The sequence below is a fragment of the Achroia grisella genome, unplaced genomic scaffold (genome assembly GCF_030625045.1).
Source record: "Achroia grisella isolate CSIRO2021 unplaced genomic scaffold, CSIRO_AGI_Agris_v1 utg319, whole genome shotgun sequence".
NCBI classification, from domain to species: Eukaryota; Metazoa; Arthropoda; class Insecta; order Lepidoptera; family Pyralidae; genus Achroia; species Achroia grisella.
This window is the reverse complement of record NW_026712795.1, coordinates 1,073,381-1,090,474: the sequence shown is the minus strand read 5'-3', so window position 1 is coordinate 1,090,474 and position 17,094 is coordinate 1,073,381. Positions and strand designations below refer to the sequence as shown.

The window sequence follows — 17,094 nt, the reverse complement described above, 5'->3', positions numbered from 1 at the left end:
CATATACATATTATGAATATTGGTGAGCATTTTATAATAAAATATATGCGTTAAATAAAAAAGATAAGCTCTTTTAAAACAACTTATCTTAAATGCTTCAAGTCTATATAAACTGTGGTTGATACAACAAGATTAGAATTACATTCCTTAAATGGTAGCTTTTAATGCGGATTGTGATATTTTTGGAAATGTAACATAGCCGGCGTTTTGCTATCGGATCTCGGAATTGCCTTTATATGGCCTTCGTAACTAGGTTTTGTGTAGGAAATAAGGTAAACACTGTCACTTTGTTGTTAGTAATACGTGAAAGATATCTGAAATTTTCCATAAAAACCCAAATAAACTTATTTTGTTGTATATATGTTACTTTTACGTTTTACTAGCTGTGCTCGCAGTTTAACCGCGTTAAATTTCAATAAAAAATATAGCCTATATGATATTCTGATGCATAAGCTATATTACTTTAAAGTTTATTATATATATCCATACTCACGAACAAACACGTTATAATATTATTAAGATATCTCTGCGCCCTAAAGTTGGCAGATTTGGCGCAATTCCAAATGTCTCTTATTTTATTAATAATTCACGCTAATTATTAAAAAATACAGAACAGGAAATATTGATATACTTATTATGAACAACAAAGAGTAGTTAACCTTATAGGTGTAGAGTTCCATAAACTACATGACATATTACTTGACATATGGCGTCGGAAATAGTAGTAACTATTCTTTCAGTATAAAGAGTGCTATAAAGATAATATAAATGTAAAATTAATAATTTTCTGTAATCCTCTGAGACCCCCGAATGATAAAAGAATTCTTATAAATTGCAACTAAGAAACGCCTTCATCACGTCAGCTATCAATTAAAAAAACGCATCATAATCGGTTTTGTGTAATTTCTTTTGACGCTATGTCACAAACAAGCACAGACACATAAAACTTATAACGATCCTTTTTACATCGGGGTTTCAAAATTATAACGAATGAAGTAACTACAGATTATGTAAGGATTCTTAAAAGTAAAAAAAAAAATATAGTTTATGGAACACTATGTTTAAAACGTCTTTCCATTATTTAAAGACTGATACGATTTGTAGTGTCGCATGTACGTGAAGATGATGGTACATGAGACGGAGCTTGAGTATAATGAAATATAATTATTAAAAACATCTAGGTGTAGGTAAAAATAAAATTGTAATTTTGACAATTTTTAACGTCGACTCCTGCTGTTGTACTCATGTTTTATCATCTTCATTATTTTCTGTCTGAATGTATGTGTATGTAAACTAGTTTGTTACTCATTTGTATTCAACTATGCCACTGTTTGCCACCATCGTGGTATAAAAAAAATGTCTATTTAATTTTACTTATTTACAGAGACAACTATTTGTATTATAAATCGTTCATCGTACAAAAAACGTCCAGATTATTTTTTGATATAAAAATACAATATTTCCGTCCTCATAGACATAGTAACTATGTTTACATCCAATTTCATTAAAATTTGCTCAGCAGTATAGTTATGCTGAGGTAGCATACAGACAGATATTCACATTTATTATATTAGTATGTATTATTACACTGACAGAATCCGTGATAAATAAATAAATATCTCTGGACAATTAACACAGCTTGTGTTATGGGTACTAGACAAACTGATATAAATACTTAGATACTTTTTTTTGTAAATACATGCATAATATACTTAGCAAACACCCAGACCAATACAAACAGTCATAGTCATGAATACAAATGTTTGCACCGTGCGAGGAGTTGAACTTGCGACCATCGGAAGTAAAGCGGTGTGCTAAAACGCTGGACCACCAAGGCCGTCAAATATATATTACATACATTATATTATAGACAGAAAATACGTACGTGCAACTAAGTGATTGGATTATAATGCCTTATAGGAGTGATTCTAGGCCTTGATTTGTGTACGTAATGTTTACTATATCTATATATAAATATAAGTATATACCATATTAATTACTCTGTATCTAGACAGCTAAAACTAAGCACTTTGTAATCTAATATAAAGTATAATTTTGTGTACTCGCAGAATTGTGAAATATATTTTTCTAATACTCGAACTTGTTCTTTGAACCAAAAAATTACGATGAGAACTAGTTAGAGCAAAAGTATTCTACGCTTAATATATTTACTTATATTAGTAGTTTTACTATCGCACGTTTATGCATATTCTTGACGATGTATATGGTACAGCTTAAGTATGCTATTCCGGCCTTTCTTATATACTAATTCTGACGTAAAGTCTAATCATAAAGCTAGGTCACCGTTTCATTATGAACACCATTAATTATGTGAACTGTTGTATGCTTATAATATAACGCATTAAATCGTTAAATTGTGAATTGTCTATGGACACAGATAATCTACTGCCAATACTGACTAATCAGGGACGGATAATAATTTCACGAGCGTCAAATTCAGACAGATTGTAAACACCTTGGTAAGAATACGTTTTAAATATAGTTAGACTTAACACGTAAATAAGTGTATTTACTAGATCAATAAAGGTAGCCCGTGACCTCTAGTCGGAACCTCGAGAGGGGTCTTTATATATATCATAAAATTATTTGTGTTAAGAACCGATTGTATTAATAAAGTGTATTAAAAACAAAAGTTTCAAAATAACTAAGAATACGTTTATTCACAATTTGACAGTTTCAAATGGATAAATTACGAACCATCAAAAATTAAAATATAGCTGAGTTCACAATTCACAATCTCCCGAGATTATTGTAATCTAACGGTGTTTATAATTATATGTTGTGATATATTTATATATCTTGCTATTATATACGTCAATGTATTTTCTAATCTGCAGCATTTTTACATTAGTAATGTGATATTGTGATATACAGTCTTTCTATTTTTAATATTTAAACAGAGCATGTTCGAGCATGTTCATATTTAGCTGATTAATGGCAGTGTATGTAGTTTTGTATTCTGAATTATTTATAATATGAAATTATTGTTTATTGTGATTTATAAACAATTTTCACATGTATTTGTTATGTGCATGTTAAACTTTCGCCCCATGTTAATCAAGTGTTGTGTATTCAATTTATGATAATATTATATTCCCCTAACTCACACATATTATTATAATACTATACACTATATATACTGCAGTTGTAATTGCTACTAATTTGTTTTCATGAGGTCTTTCTATTTGTTTCAATTTTACAAAGAGGCAATGATTTTGGTTTTGAACAATTGAAGCTGTGTATTAATTATAGTTATTGTCTATTTTGAGAGAATGTATTTTTGTAAATATAGCTTAAATAAAGTTCCTGGTTTAATTATTTGTGCGACTTTTATTTTAAAATCTTTCATTTATATCATTCGAATTAATTGTATTGGGACTTTTCCTCATGCCCTTATGCGTTACTACTATATCTTAGATCGGAAGGTCGAAAACACCTTCGTGAAGTTTTAATTTTTATTTAAAAGCTTTAAATAAAAATTAAAAATTCACGAAGGTTTTTCACAATTACATGGATTACATTAATTTATCATTTTACTTCAATTATTCACTAACTTCTAATTCCATGGTAGTATTCCTTTGTATGGTGACGCAGTAAGAATACATTATATCATCCTTGTATACAGTATAACTCCTTTTCAAACCATATAAATATATATATATAATAAAAGTTATATACACAGGCTATAAAGCTGGTACTAAAACTCCAAGCTGAGAAAAAATCGCTAAATAATGCCTTATTTCAGTATTGCCTAATAATTTTCAGCTACAAATAATTCTAGTCTCTTAAGGTTGAATAGCACTAGTATAAAGTCTATGACTAGAGTGGTTACTAGGGCTATCCTCCTTGTTTATTGTCACTCTAAAAAAAACTGAAAAATCATATATGTATTTGATAAATTGTAAATAATAGTGTTAAAGTGTTCGTGTCGTGTCGTGTACCTACTCGCCCGATCCCTTCCAGTTTGTGTCGCTATCTGCTTTCGTCTCCACCGCTTACAATATTTGGTAAGCCACTCTAGTTATATTATAATCTACCTGCGAAATCAGGTATAATTTCCAAGGGATCTTTAAAAGAAACAGCTATTATGTAACTTGTAAGCATTTATTTATTATTCGTTAAACTATTGACAATACTTCATACTCTGATATATATGTAGGTATATTTATGTATCCATATGTGTCTGCAGACCACAGGTTTACAAATATTGCCCTATACTATGTAACATTATCTTAACCTAATTGCCAAGCACCTTGCCAATTAATCGAGACTAAATAGTTCTCTTATAACTATGATTAGATACATCTTCTTAGCAATGTCCCAATGATGTCGGGTTGGCTCTCCTAATTTTGCGGAGCCAGGACAATTTGTTCTGGATTGCCGGGTCAGACAATTTTTAAGTTTACTCATGCTGGTCCACCAGATGACAGGAGGTAGTTAGTCCTCTACATCCACTACGTGCGGTAGTCTTAATGTTTTTTGACCACATAATCCTTGACACTTCGCTTTACATGCCCATACCATATGAGGCTTTCGATAACTTTGTTCGTTATTGAGGCCAATTTGTAAGAGTAGACACAAAAATAAAATGATTTATTTCCACCTTTAGCACATATACAATACAACAAAATATTAATACAGATTTTTTTTAAATTATAAATTGGTTCGTACAAATTTTGAAAAATAATATGTTATTTCAAAAAGTGGTAGTGTTTCCCAACCTTTTTAGTGCCATGAATTTTTATTCATTCATTTATTCTTCTTAATACGTCCTCTATTATTATTTGTTGTGGTTTTATGTACTGTTACATATATAAGTATTATTTTCAAAATTACATTAGTTATTTACTTGTTATTATAATCTTATCTGTAATTATAATCACACAACAAGATATTACGTGTACTGTATTATCATATAAGAATAAATTGTATTACACACAAAATACAAGATCTCGAAATCATTCCGAACTGACGGTCATATCATAAGAGTCATTTTAAAGATATTTTGAATTTGAATTTGAATTACTTCAGCATTTTGTAGGCTTAACTCTTAACAATAATTTGAAACTAAACCTACTCTAGTAACATCAAAAACCCGAAACTGACTTCCACTCGGGAGATGAACCTACATACTATCAAGGGTACCTTTAATGTTCAGTAGACCCCCATACATATTACAACATTCGTTGTTATACCTATCTATACTCTACTTCTATAACTCTAGTGCTCCGGCTTATTGGTAACGTCATTTCATGATAATAATACTTTGTATAAATAAGTTTCTTAAAATCTTATATATAGTCATAAATAATTAGAACTCGAGTACTCCTGGTAAATATTTGTCTATGAGCGATTCATAGTAAGGCCACAGTGCCGCGACGTCCGGAATAGCAGCGCTTTTAGTGTATAGGTCATATCGACTGAAATAAACAACAAATGCATTATTATTTAATTATTTTCTTATTATCGTCTGTACATACGATACGAAATTAAGGAACAATATATCACTGGTGGGAAGCGCCCTGGATCATTTGGTAGGTCTCGCCAACTGTTTTACCACAGATAACATAATATTGTTTTACTCTGCACACGACTCCACGTAACCATAGGTGAATGGAGTAATGGCCAAATCATGATAGTTACATTATACTAGTGGTATTTCTGGTTATGGCACCTTACGTATGTTTACGGTTTGTTACTTATATTAGGTACAAGTCGTAAATTGACTTTTTATATTATTATAATAATGCTATGGGAGGTAAAGTTTGTAAGTTTGGATGTTCGGAGTAAACTCTGATACCTACTACTGATCTGATTTTATATCTGATCTGAAAATTCTATTAATATTGAATAGCTCATTTATTGAGGAAGCCTATAAGCTATATAACATCACGCTACGATCAATAGAAGCGAGGCTAGTATAAAAAATGTTGCCAAAACGGGGAAATGTAACGGTGACTAAGTTGCTCGGATCATATAGTCTCAATATATAAACTCAAAGGCGACTGACGTAGTGATCTATCAAAGCACAGCCCAAACCACTGAACGGATCGGGCTGAAATTTGGCACGCAGGTAGATGTTATGACGTAAGCATCCGCTAAGAAAGGATTTTGATTAATTCCACCCCAAAGTGATAAAATAGGGGATGAAAGTTTATATGAAACTTTGTCAATTAAACCGATCGAACTGAGACTTTGCATGCATAAAGCTACTATGATGTAGGCATCTCCTAAGAAAGGATTTTGATAAATTCAACCCCTAACGGGATAAATTAAGCGAGGCAAAAGCTAGTAATCAATAAAAAGTAAACTACACATTAATACTTATTTATTTTCTTATTATCATCATGTTAATGTATATTTTAATAAAACATTTGCCATCATCATGTAAAATTGATGGATTGACTTAATGATTCAAATTACGGATTTGATACGGATACGGATCTAATATGGATTGAATAGAATACTTACTTGAATTTCAGGACGCTTTCTCTAATCTTCTCGTCTCCATCTTGGAGTAAATGTTTATAATCACCACCCGCATGCCAAGGATAGAACGAATGATATCTGAAATTGATACAATCTAATTTGTCACAGTGGAAGTTGGTAAGTATGGATAATTTTTTATAACTTTTTTCAGTCAAAACTATACGACGTAGGTATGCAAATTAAATAATTCAGTGCATATTTAAATCATATGCTAGATTATCACATAAGACTCAGTACAATACTGGATTAATTCAAAAATTTCAAACATTGAATAAATCTCTTTAATTCTTTAACTTTAAAGTCTAATTTCAGCAATTTGAAACTTTTGAACCTAGGTGTTATAAGATATACTAAAACTTTTTATTAAAATACACGTGAGCAGCGCTTATTTCATTTAGTACCTAATATATACTACGTAGATAATAGAGAGCTTCATAGTCTAGTAGTTTATTACTCTGAACTGCGTCTAAAAGTTCTTAAGTTTAAATCTGGAACACAAAATTTCTGATAGTCTCTCCGGTGTAGGATATACCGATATCGAACTAAAATAAAATAATCCGATAGATGATAGGCTCTTCTAGACCCATGCCACCTTGGATTCAAATATACCCAACGAAATGTTTCGGTGTTTTGTATTTAGTAGCTGTAATCACTCAATATCTAATATTATTTTTTAATATTGCATTTTCATGTTTATCTATTTAATTCTGTATATAGATAAACTTTAAAAGTACAATTTCTTATGTAACTGAAATAATCCAGAAGCAAATGACCCACCTAACGGAAAGTGTTAACCGTCGTCAACAGAAATGAACGTGACCATGGTATTACATTCAAGGCAATTGTAGAAAGATGTTATATGAAAAGTGGTAACTTTCCATCAAGTGGGGGCCATTTTGTTTGCCGTTGCAGTACCATAAAATAGAGGCTTTAAGAGAGTACAAATAACCTGATCATGTAGAAGGCCTCTTTGGGTAACTTGGCCTTGTTGTGTATTAAAAATCTGTAGAGGTACTCGTCATGTCCCCATGATATCATCAAATTCTCCAGTCCGCAGTTCGGAGTGTACATCCCGTATTCAGTACTAAAAAGAAAAAGAAAATTGTTTATTAGGTACATAGCAATTATAAATTTAATTTTTAAATTTTAAGTTACATTATATAGGTTTATATTAATTTCATAGTACCAAATAGGTCTCGGCTCAGCATATGTCGGACGCGGTGCCACGACGCTGGTATTCTGCGGATACCTTCATAGATATATTAAATATAATAAAATAATAATACACATACATACATAGATCTAGGCGGATAACACAGAGTAAACATTTACGACATACTACCATATATAAATAACATAAATATAAATATCAAACATAAATATCACAGTACTGAAACATAAACATTAAATTAACTGTATTCTTTTTCTTCATTATTACCTACTATATTTCATTCAACTTATGGGATGGTGATTATTTGCAAAATATCAAATTTAGAAAAAACGGCGTAGTATAAAATGTTATTTAGTAATACACTGTATTAAGAATCGAATAGAATAGAAAATCATTTATAAACTTATATTGAAGCACTTTTGAATAGTCATTATCTACATTTTTTTAATCTTCCGCTCATTCGGATCATATACATACCGCTCATAAGAAGACGTATATTAGGAAAAATCACGGAATTTTACCACGATTTGTTTATTATATCTCATGAATGGTCAGGGGGCCATCGAAATACAGAAATATAAAAATTCCAACCCGGAAGACGATGTAATGCCTGGAATCCAATGATGGAATCAATTAAAGAAAAAACGCGATAAGAAAGTGTATTAAGTGTACGTGAAGATACTGTGATTATAGTTTGCCGAGGTGAATATCGAGAGAGTTTCAATAGTAGCAACAAAGACGTGAGAAGGTTCACGAATATGTCTGCCCATAAAAGATATTATTTACCATCTCTACCCGCTGCTCTTCAGTTTACCGGTGAATAACCGGGAGCAGCGTGGCGGTTGTAACATTTATGAATTATCTGGTACTCGATTAAAATAAATAAAACGTGAAAAATACCGTAATTTCTTCTAATTACACCTATAAATAATGACTGCGTCAAATATAAAACTGTATTAAGTTAATAATCTTACAGAAATATGTGTATACTACCCACATTTTTTTTAGATTAACATTAGTCTATGTCCGTTCCATTGCTACAGTGTATTATACATACACGTCAAATACTAATAAGAGTAATGAACAGATAGACCGACAGACATACTATGGATTCTACAATATTCGTAACCTAATAGATAAACACACCTATAATATGGAATAATAATGGAATAGCTAATTTTGCTTGAACGTGTTTTGAGTTACCAGATGCCAGAATAAATCTTTTTGTAACTTGATAACCCAATCTTTAGGGTTAACAAAATTAAATATGATATGTCCATTCAGAATGAACAACGAAGAATTAATGGCAATAATAATATTCATCAAATCATGAAATAAATGTAGGTATACAGACGTAAAATTATCTCTTTTTATGGAATAACAGACAGAGAACACTATTATAATCATTAGAATAAAGGGGGTTTTGTGTTAATCTCTTTAGATAAAGAAACGTAGGTACTTGAACGTGGTTATGTCTGGGTGATTTATCAATGTACAGTCTCAACCACAGGGATTATAAATCGGGTTTGTAAGTAGGTGCTGTTCGTAGCTATAACTATAACATATATATATATTTGATAAAATTTATATGTACATATAAATTTTATCAAATATTTTTTAATTAAATTTAATCATTTCAATCTATTAATGAAATTAGACGAAAGAGATAAGGCCATGAAATTAAAGGACATGGAGGCATCCTGAGGTATCCTTAGTTATCAAGAATGACCACGCATGAAGGATACTACGGGAGACACGTGACATACATATAAAAATATAGACAACGGTTACCACTTACCATCAGGTGGATCGTCAGCTTGTTTACCATACTAGTTGCATAAAAAAGTAACCAAAGTAATAATAAAAAATAATTGCAAGTAGTAATAATAACTAGGATCAATTTACATAGGCCCAAATTAGCAAACACAGCTTGTACTATGTGTACTAAACTGATAGAAATACTTAATTTTTTTATAGTTACACACATAAAATATCACCCAAGAATCCAGACCAGATTATACTCATGAATACAAATGTTTGTATTGTTCGGGAATCGAATCGACAAATCAAAAGTAATGTACCCTGCTAAACCACACATGTGTTATACCACAATCAAATGCGTTACGTAATTAAGCCCAAATGATCTCTTACTTATACTTAGGGTTGTAAGTGTCAGGATTCTCCTTGAAGCTATCGTCACCGTACACAATGTTCTTGCCCCACTTGCAGCCTACCACGAAGGTATCACCGACCACGCACCATTGTGGTTCGTCGTAGAAAGCCATCACCTACACAATCAGTAGACAAAAGAATATGTCAAGTTGTCAACTCTAATGTGTTGTTATTTCTAAGTGTGTCTCTATAACTGCAACAGCCATGTCACCGTTATCTGGATATTAAAATATAAATTACTTTAGGTTCCCACAGATGTCGAATACAGGATGAGAGGCATGACCTCTTAGTCCTTTATAATGGCAACACGTCACAGGTGTCCGTAGTGCTATCGGGTGAGCCGTCAATTTGTTATTCCAATAACTTAAAACATTATCTTGCCCGGACTAAATGAATCTTCTCATATAGGCAATATAAAGTATCGCTCAAAAACGCCATCTATCGAGTCAAATTGTATTTCCAACGCATCCAAGAACCAATAGAAACATACATAAAAAAATTATCCCAATTGGTCTAGCCGTTTAGAAGCTAGGAATAAATAATTAAATTTGGTTCACAATCAATGATAATATAGCGTAATATGTTACGTTATATCATCATTAATATAGCGTAACACATTATGATCAGTATTCTGAATTATAGTAAGAAGTTAGATATTAATTGATAATTAAACTATAAAATAATATGAATCATTCGGAAATACCAATTGTAAAAAGTATAATCAGAATGGTCAAAGTTGTCGCATAATAAATACCAAACAAACCTGACAATGAATTACGCTTTAGAATTTGGTGAGGTTAAGTACCTTTGATCTAATTAAAATTTTCGATAACCTACAAAATCTGCCATTTATTTTGTAATAGAGGTTATCAAAACACTATATTATTGCGAACTTTTTTCGCTAATCGAAAGACGTCACATTTATCTACTAGAGTCTAATAGAGTAATGAGAGAGACAAGCAAATTTTCCAAGACTTCTGAATCTTTGGAACGCGTAAACAACACGACAGGCGTACCATAAATATTATGTTTGCAAATAATCAGTATCATTATTTACAGACGGCCGAACACACAAATAGTGTTTCCTTTCTTTAAACTTATCAAAACATTATATTATTGCGAACTTTTTTCGCTAATCGAAAGACGTCACATTTATCTACTAGTCTAATAGAGTAATGAGAGAGAAGCAAATTTTCCAAGACTTCTGAATCTTTGGAACGCGTAAACAACACGACAGGCGTACCATAAATATTATGTTTGCAAATAATCAGAAATATATTTATTTAACATTTTAATGTAATAAAGAGGAATGATATCATTATTTACAGACGGCCGAACACACAAATAGACATTGACATTTATAATATATTTATGGAAAAAGTAGAAAAAACTTAATAGGTAATATTTCCAAGTATAGAAAACTAAATTCTTAGCAGGTAACATGGGCTGTATTTTATTTTAAAAAAATGTTGTATTGTGTTGAGTTAAATATTTTTTCATTTTTGTAGGACGAAAGTCGCGGTAAACACTCTACCACAATAATTGCACCCTTGTGATGACAGCTTGTTAAACATATTTTATTTATCAACTGTGTTCTTTATAAAGACATATTAATTTGTTTTTGATAAAACGTGCACTTATTTTGAGAATAGGCGCAAATAACTGCAAAATATGATTACTATTTTTAAGGATTTAAATTAAGTTTTTAAGTTAAATTTATTTTATTAACTTACCTTGCCTAAATCGTGGATGAGACCCGTTAAGTGGAACCAGTCATCATCTGGATAGTCTTCTCGGATCTTTTCTGCTGTTTGGAAAGCGTGCACGATGTTCGGTAGGTCAGTGTCGGGATCCGATTCATCTACGAGCTCATTTAATCTGATCAAAGCATCCTTTATTGTTGATTTGAAGTGATTGAACTTCAACCATTTCTCCATTTTACCTGGAATTGTTTAATAATAACAATTTATTTAGAACCCTTATTAACTATATTAAAACCCATATTTAGGGGTAAATTTGTATTTTATGGATTACTATCTCAACATAACATTTACCTGAGGTATAGAGGTAGAAAAAAGGCGTTTACAAGTACGTGGTGAAAATCCTTTTAAAATATGAAATAAAGTATTATCTAGCAGCCAATGTACACTAATTTTATTTAATTTTTTATTTATTTAATTAAAACTAATGAGACCTACATACAGTTTTTACCAGGCCGATGTCATATCTACAGATATTAATGAACACAGTAGATATGTTATCTCAGGCGTCCATAGGTTATGGTAACCATTAACCATCAGATGGGCCGTATGTTTGTTTGCCACCATCGTAGTATAAAAAAGGATATTTAAAAATTTTATATTATTACGTCTTTAGACCTATATTAATTACACTAGAAAACAAGAGAGTTTTAAGATTTTTTCTGCCTATTTGTATGTGCATGGCTAAAAAATTATTGTATAATATTGTATGCAGTTTTTACCGATGTATCTATCTAACTAGAAATCTAACTACAACAAAAATATAGTTTTAATTTTATCGTAGTATAATAGTATGTACACAATAGTAATAAATATAAATAATAGATTCAAGGCCGAGTCGCTTCATTCATATCTAGCTGTGCCCGCGGTTTCACCCGCGTTAACTTTCAACATAAGATGCATAAGCTATATTACTGTAGAGTTTCATCAAAGTCCGTTCAGTAGTTTATGCGTAAAAGAGTAACAAACATCCATACTTAAACTTTCGCGTTTATATATTATATAATATTATCACAGATAATATAATAATTAAGATAATTTGATTTAATATAATTAAATTCCCTACTCTCTTACTTTTAACGAAGTCTACAGTCATATTGGTGTGCATTTCGTAGTAAGTCCTCCTTACACGCTCTCTGATGGGGTCGGTGTTGTCTATGGTATAGTCTCTGAATGCATCTATAGGTTTACCATCGTACACTTGCTCCGGACGCAGCAGAAGCGACGGGTCCAGAAGGGATATATGCGAATCCTGTTAGAAACATTACCAATCTCTTCATTAGGTACATTATCATATATTATGTGGATTAAACAGGGTGTCATCACGTCATCATGATAATTAGCATCCGTCCGTCCGTCTCTAAGACGTCCATATCCATCCATATCCCGTCTGAAAGACGGCACAATGCAAAACTGTATTACAGCTGAAATTACTGAGACAGAAGTACCCACGTAGTGTGGAAAAATCTTCAAAATCCCCTGCCAGAGTGGTGACGAGTTATGTGGGATTCTTAACCAGTAAAAAGACAGAAGTATCCAGACAAAGAAGGACGACTTTGTACATATATCTCGTTACCAAAACATTGAAATATATAAAACACTAGCTGTCCCAGCGACTTCTGCGTGGTATAGTGACTTTACACAAATAAAGAAAAAATATTTAATAATCTAACCCAAAAAGGCCAAAGAAAACACTTTCATAGTTCTTATTTAACATTAAAAAATTACGAATTTCCATACAAATTTTCATTCTCTATAGATATTATTTTAAGGGTAAAATTTTCACAAACTTTAAATGACATATTTTATACATTTAATCAACAGCTTAAAATATTATTAATAAAATAAGTTTCAAGCCTCTAGTCTTAAAAATAATGATACTTCCTTACAACCTTTCATCTCCCCTTTCAATCCCATAGACCCCTTTTTTCGATTTAAAAAGTAGTATATCCTTTCTCAGTGCCTACACTATCTGTGTACTGAATTTCATTTAAATCGGTTCAATAGTTTTGGCGTGAAACCGAGACAGACAGACAGACAAAGACAGAGTTACTTTCGCATCAAGAATTGTTATTAAACTAGAATTACATTAACCAATATTGAAGTATATTTGTATTTTAGAGAGCTCGTATATTACTCACAAGTTCACGACCGTAATTATCTTTAATATGTGTAGGTATACATCATATGTGTGACTAGCTGTTGCTCGCGGCTTCGCTCGGGTTAAGAAGTATTATTATTAATCAGGTATAGTTTTTAGGGATTTACTTTTGTTTCCATTCTTAGGGGATGTCTACGTCATAGTAGCTTTATGCATGCCAAATTACAGCCTGATCTGTCTAGTGGTTTGGGCTGTGCGTTGATAGATCACTGCGTCAGTCATCTTTGAGTTATATATATTTAGATAGGACAAGGATAAAATTACCACAGATAAAATAATAGTCGTATAGGTAATTTTAACATTAATAAAATTAGTATTTTGTTAAAGTTCATTATTTGTCACGATGGTTTCCATAGAGAATCGAGTGAAGTTCAAAATGACATGGTTCTAGCTCTTTTAGCTAAAGCAAACGAATTCTTGGGAATGCTAATTGTTAGCATTAAATAGAGGACATATTAGATTATCACGCTATAACGTGATGTTATATATAACTATAGCCTATCGCTTATAAGCGATGTCAATAGGCTAACAAATATAGATTTTTTAAAGTACCGGGGATTACCCCTAAAATATAATCTCAAACTCGCAAATTTTATCTCTTTATAATATGAGTATAGATATAGTCTTGTTTGTATTTATTATCAACTGCTATATTATACGACGTACTAATACAAATATTTTTTTTATTAAATTGGTCCGACCTAGTATATAGAGAAAGAGGACATCTTCATTGGATACTAAATATGGAGTCCCAACAGCTATAAAACTAATCATAATAATAAACCTGACAATTCACACAGCGCCATCTAGTCCCATGCTATAAGCATTTCTTGTGTTATGGGTATTAGACAACTGATACTGTACTGGTACTGAAAATACTTAAATACTTTTTTCGTAATGTATAGATATTATATTAAAAAACCCCTAAACCAATCAATCATATTCATGAATACAAATGTTTGTATCGTGTAAAGAGTCGAACACGCAACCATCGGAAGTAAAGCGCTGTGCTTAACCGCAAGACTACCGAGGCCGCCAAAAGGTATCGTATCGAACCTATCTATATAATTGTATGTACTTATCTATACATCTATACATATAAATAAAATTGGAGTATCTATTTGTAACATTGAAATAACCGTTTTTTACTACATGCGTAGAATATAAATACGGTACATACACCAAAAAACCGAGTTTTACAATTTTTGTGTGTCTGTCTGTCGGTCTGTTTGTTCCTGTTAATCTCTGAACTGTTTTTGGCAGGTAGCTGATGTAGTAAGGAGTAACTTAGGCTACTTTTATTTAAGAAAAATAAAGTTAAATTCCACGCGGACGAAGTCGCGTGTACAGCTAGTTAACTAATAAATATATAAGTCGTTATGTCATTTAAAGAAACCACTAACATCTATTTATTTACTAATTTAGATAGGTCTGTAAATTCCAATTAGATAATTTCAAATTAACAAATAATAGTCATATTAGCAACTGGACATACCGTGTTTTGACCGCCTCGGTGGTCAAGCGGTTTTAGCACACCGCTGCACTTTCCGCTAGTCGCCGGTACGATTTCTCGCATGGTGTAAACATTTGTGTTCATGAGTATGATTGTTTGTATCGATCTGGGTGTTTTCTATGTATAATATGTATGTATTTACGGAAAAAGTATATCTATGTATTTGTATCAATTATCTAGTAACCAGTAACGCAAGCTTTAGCTAGTTAAACTAGAGTCTGGCGAAATGGAAATGGCGCTGTGGGAATTGTCCTGAGATTATTATTTTTATAATATATAGATTAAGAACTCACCAGTTTTAATTTCATGTTGATCGTGTTGGTCGGCCCTCAGAAAAACACTGAATAAACTCTGTGTTTTTGCATAACATCGTTTTATGCTCAAGATATTAGATAATGACAGGGTCAATTATACGACCAGAGGCTATCTCTTTATACGTTGTTTAGTATTTCATCAAGTACGATAAACTAGAATTCAATATGATTCCGTATTTTAACTCTTCTTCTTTTAATTTGAATGGCTTCCAACAAATAAAGCCGGTGATATGTTTTATTATTTTATTTTGACACAAAACACCAACAATTTTAATTGTTTGATAACAATTGTTAATCAAAAAGTTTGCCGTCTTGGTTCACGACATAACTTGAGACTGACTTAACCGATTTCATTCTTCTCTTCTGTATTATTTTCTAATATTTCGTGGAAAGTTCTTACGGAACGATAAATCAAGAAAATTTCTCAGAAAATTAAAAAAAAATCAGAAATTTCAAAACTTTGGGCGTTTGACAGAGCTATTACTAAAACGAAGTTATTGACTCAACTAGTTTAAAATAATAATAACAGGACAATTCATACAGCGCCATCTAGTACCAAGTTAAGAGTTTGAATTTTGGGTACTAAAATCTGATAGAAATTGTTAAATTGATTTTTTTTGTAAATATACAAATAATATTCATAAGAAATACCCAGACCAATAGTCACGTTTATCATGCAAGAATCGAACCCACGGACATCGGAAGTACGATAAGAGCATAACCGCTAAAACACCAGTAAATAAATATCGATATTAAAATCGGTTGAAAATACATTATTGAATTAGAATAGATAATAGAATTCTACTTCTAGATTGTCAGAAATATAAATAATATTGAATGAAATAAAGTTTGTATAAGCACTTTTAAATAATCATATTTTTTATATTCATATCATCATTCAATCATATTTAAAAAAAATCAAGTAAACTAGGTAACTAATTAGAAAATTTAACATAGTTTTTAAATTTTCTTACAAACAATCCGTGAATAATTTAATATTAGAAATGTAAAAAAACTCAATACTTCGGGTTCAGTTTTATATAGTAGTAGTAGTGTAGTATAAGTATTTCACTTGACTTGTGACTTGGTTGCTACCCACTAACCACCACCACTAACTCTTTAGATATTAAATCATATCATAGTTTATTAATTTGACGGATTGTAAATTTATAATATTGATTCCTATTTTATAATTAAAGAGACATCAAATTAATTAGTACCAGTTGTAAAAGGATCATTAACTAAATGAGTAATTACCAACTTTTTAATAAAAGCTATATTAAAATTTAAGTAATTACATATTTTTATTTATTTATTTAATTCAGGCTATATGGCCTATATTATAAATAACTTATAGACTAACATACATAAGAAATAATAATATATATAAATTCAAATTGTCTCTATGGTCACGGCACTAACGACGGCAATCTGCCACGGTAGCGCCGGTACGCCACACCTAGGCGAGGAGTCCTCCTTCTTGAAGGTGGGCA

The 17,094-nt window shown here is 31.3% G+C and overlaps 1 protein-coding gene across 1 annotated transcript; it reads right to left on the bottom strand.

The window, feature by feature from the left end:
* Positions 1–5,022: 5,022 nt before the first annotated feature.
* Positions 5,023–15,662, bottom strand: LOC131843550 (inositol oxygenase-like). Its single transcript, XM_059192223.1, has 7 exons — positions 15,581–15,662; positions 12,688–12,865; positions 11,587–11,795; positions 9,833–9,969; positions 7,460–7,594; positions 6,493–6,588; positions 5,023–5,441 (listed from the first exon to the last, which is right to left on the bottom strand). Exons 1-7 carry the CDS (start codon positions 15,593–15,595, stop codon positions 5,333–5,335), a joined length of 879 nt encoding a protein of 292 aa, XP_059048206.1. The 5' UTR covers positions 15,596–15,662; the 3' UTR covers positions 5,023–5,332.
* Positions 15,663–17,094: the final 1,432 nt, after the last annotated feature.

Excerpts from the sequence above, each read along its gene's own strand:
- LOC131843550 (XM_059192223.1), bottom strand. Across the intron at positions 7,595-9,832 it reads ACTTACAACCCTAAGTATAA|TACTGAATACGGGATGTACA; the intron begins GTAAGAGATCAT and ends TTTTCTTTTTAG. Across the intron at positions 5,442-6,492 it reads GAAAGCGTCCTGAAATTCAA|TCGATATGACCTATACACTA; the intron begins GTAAGTATTCTA and ends TGTTTATTTCAG.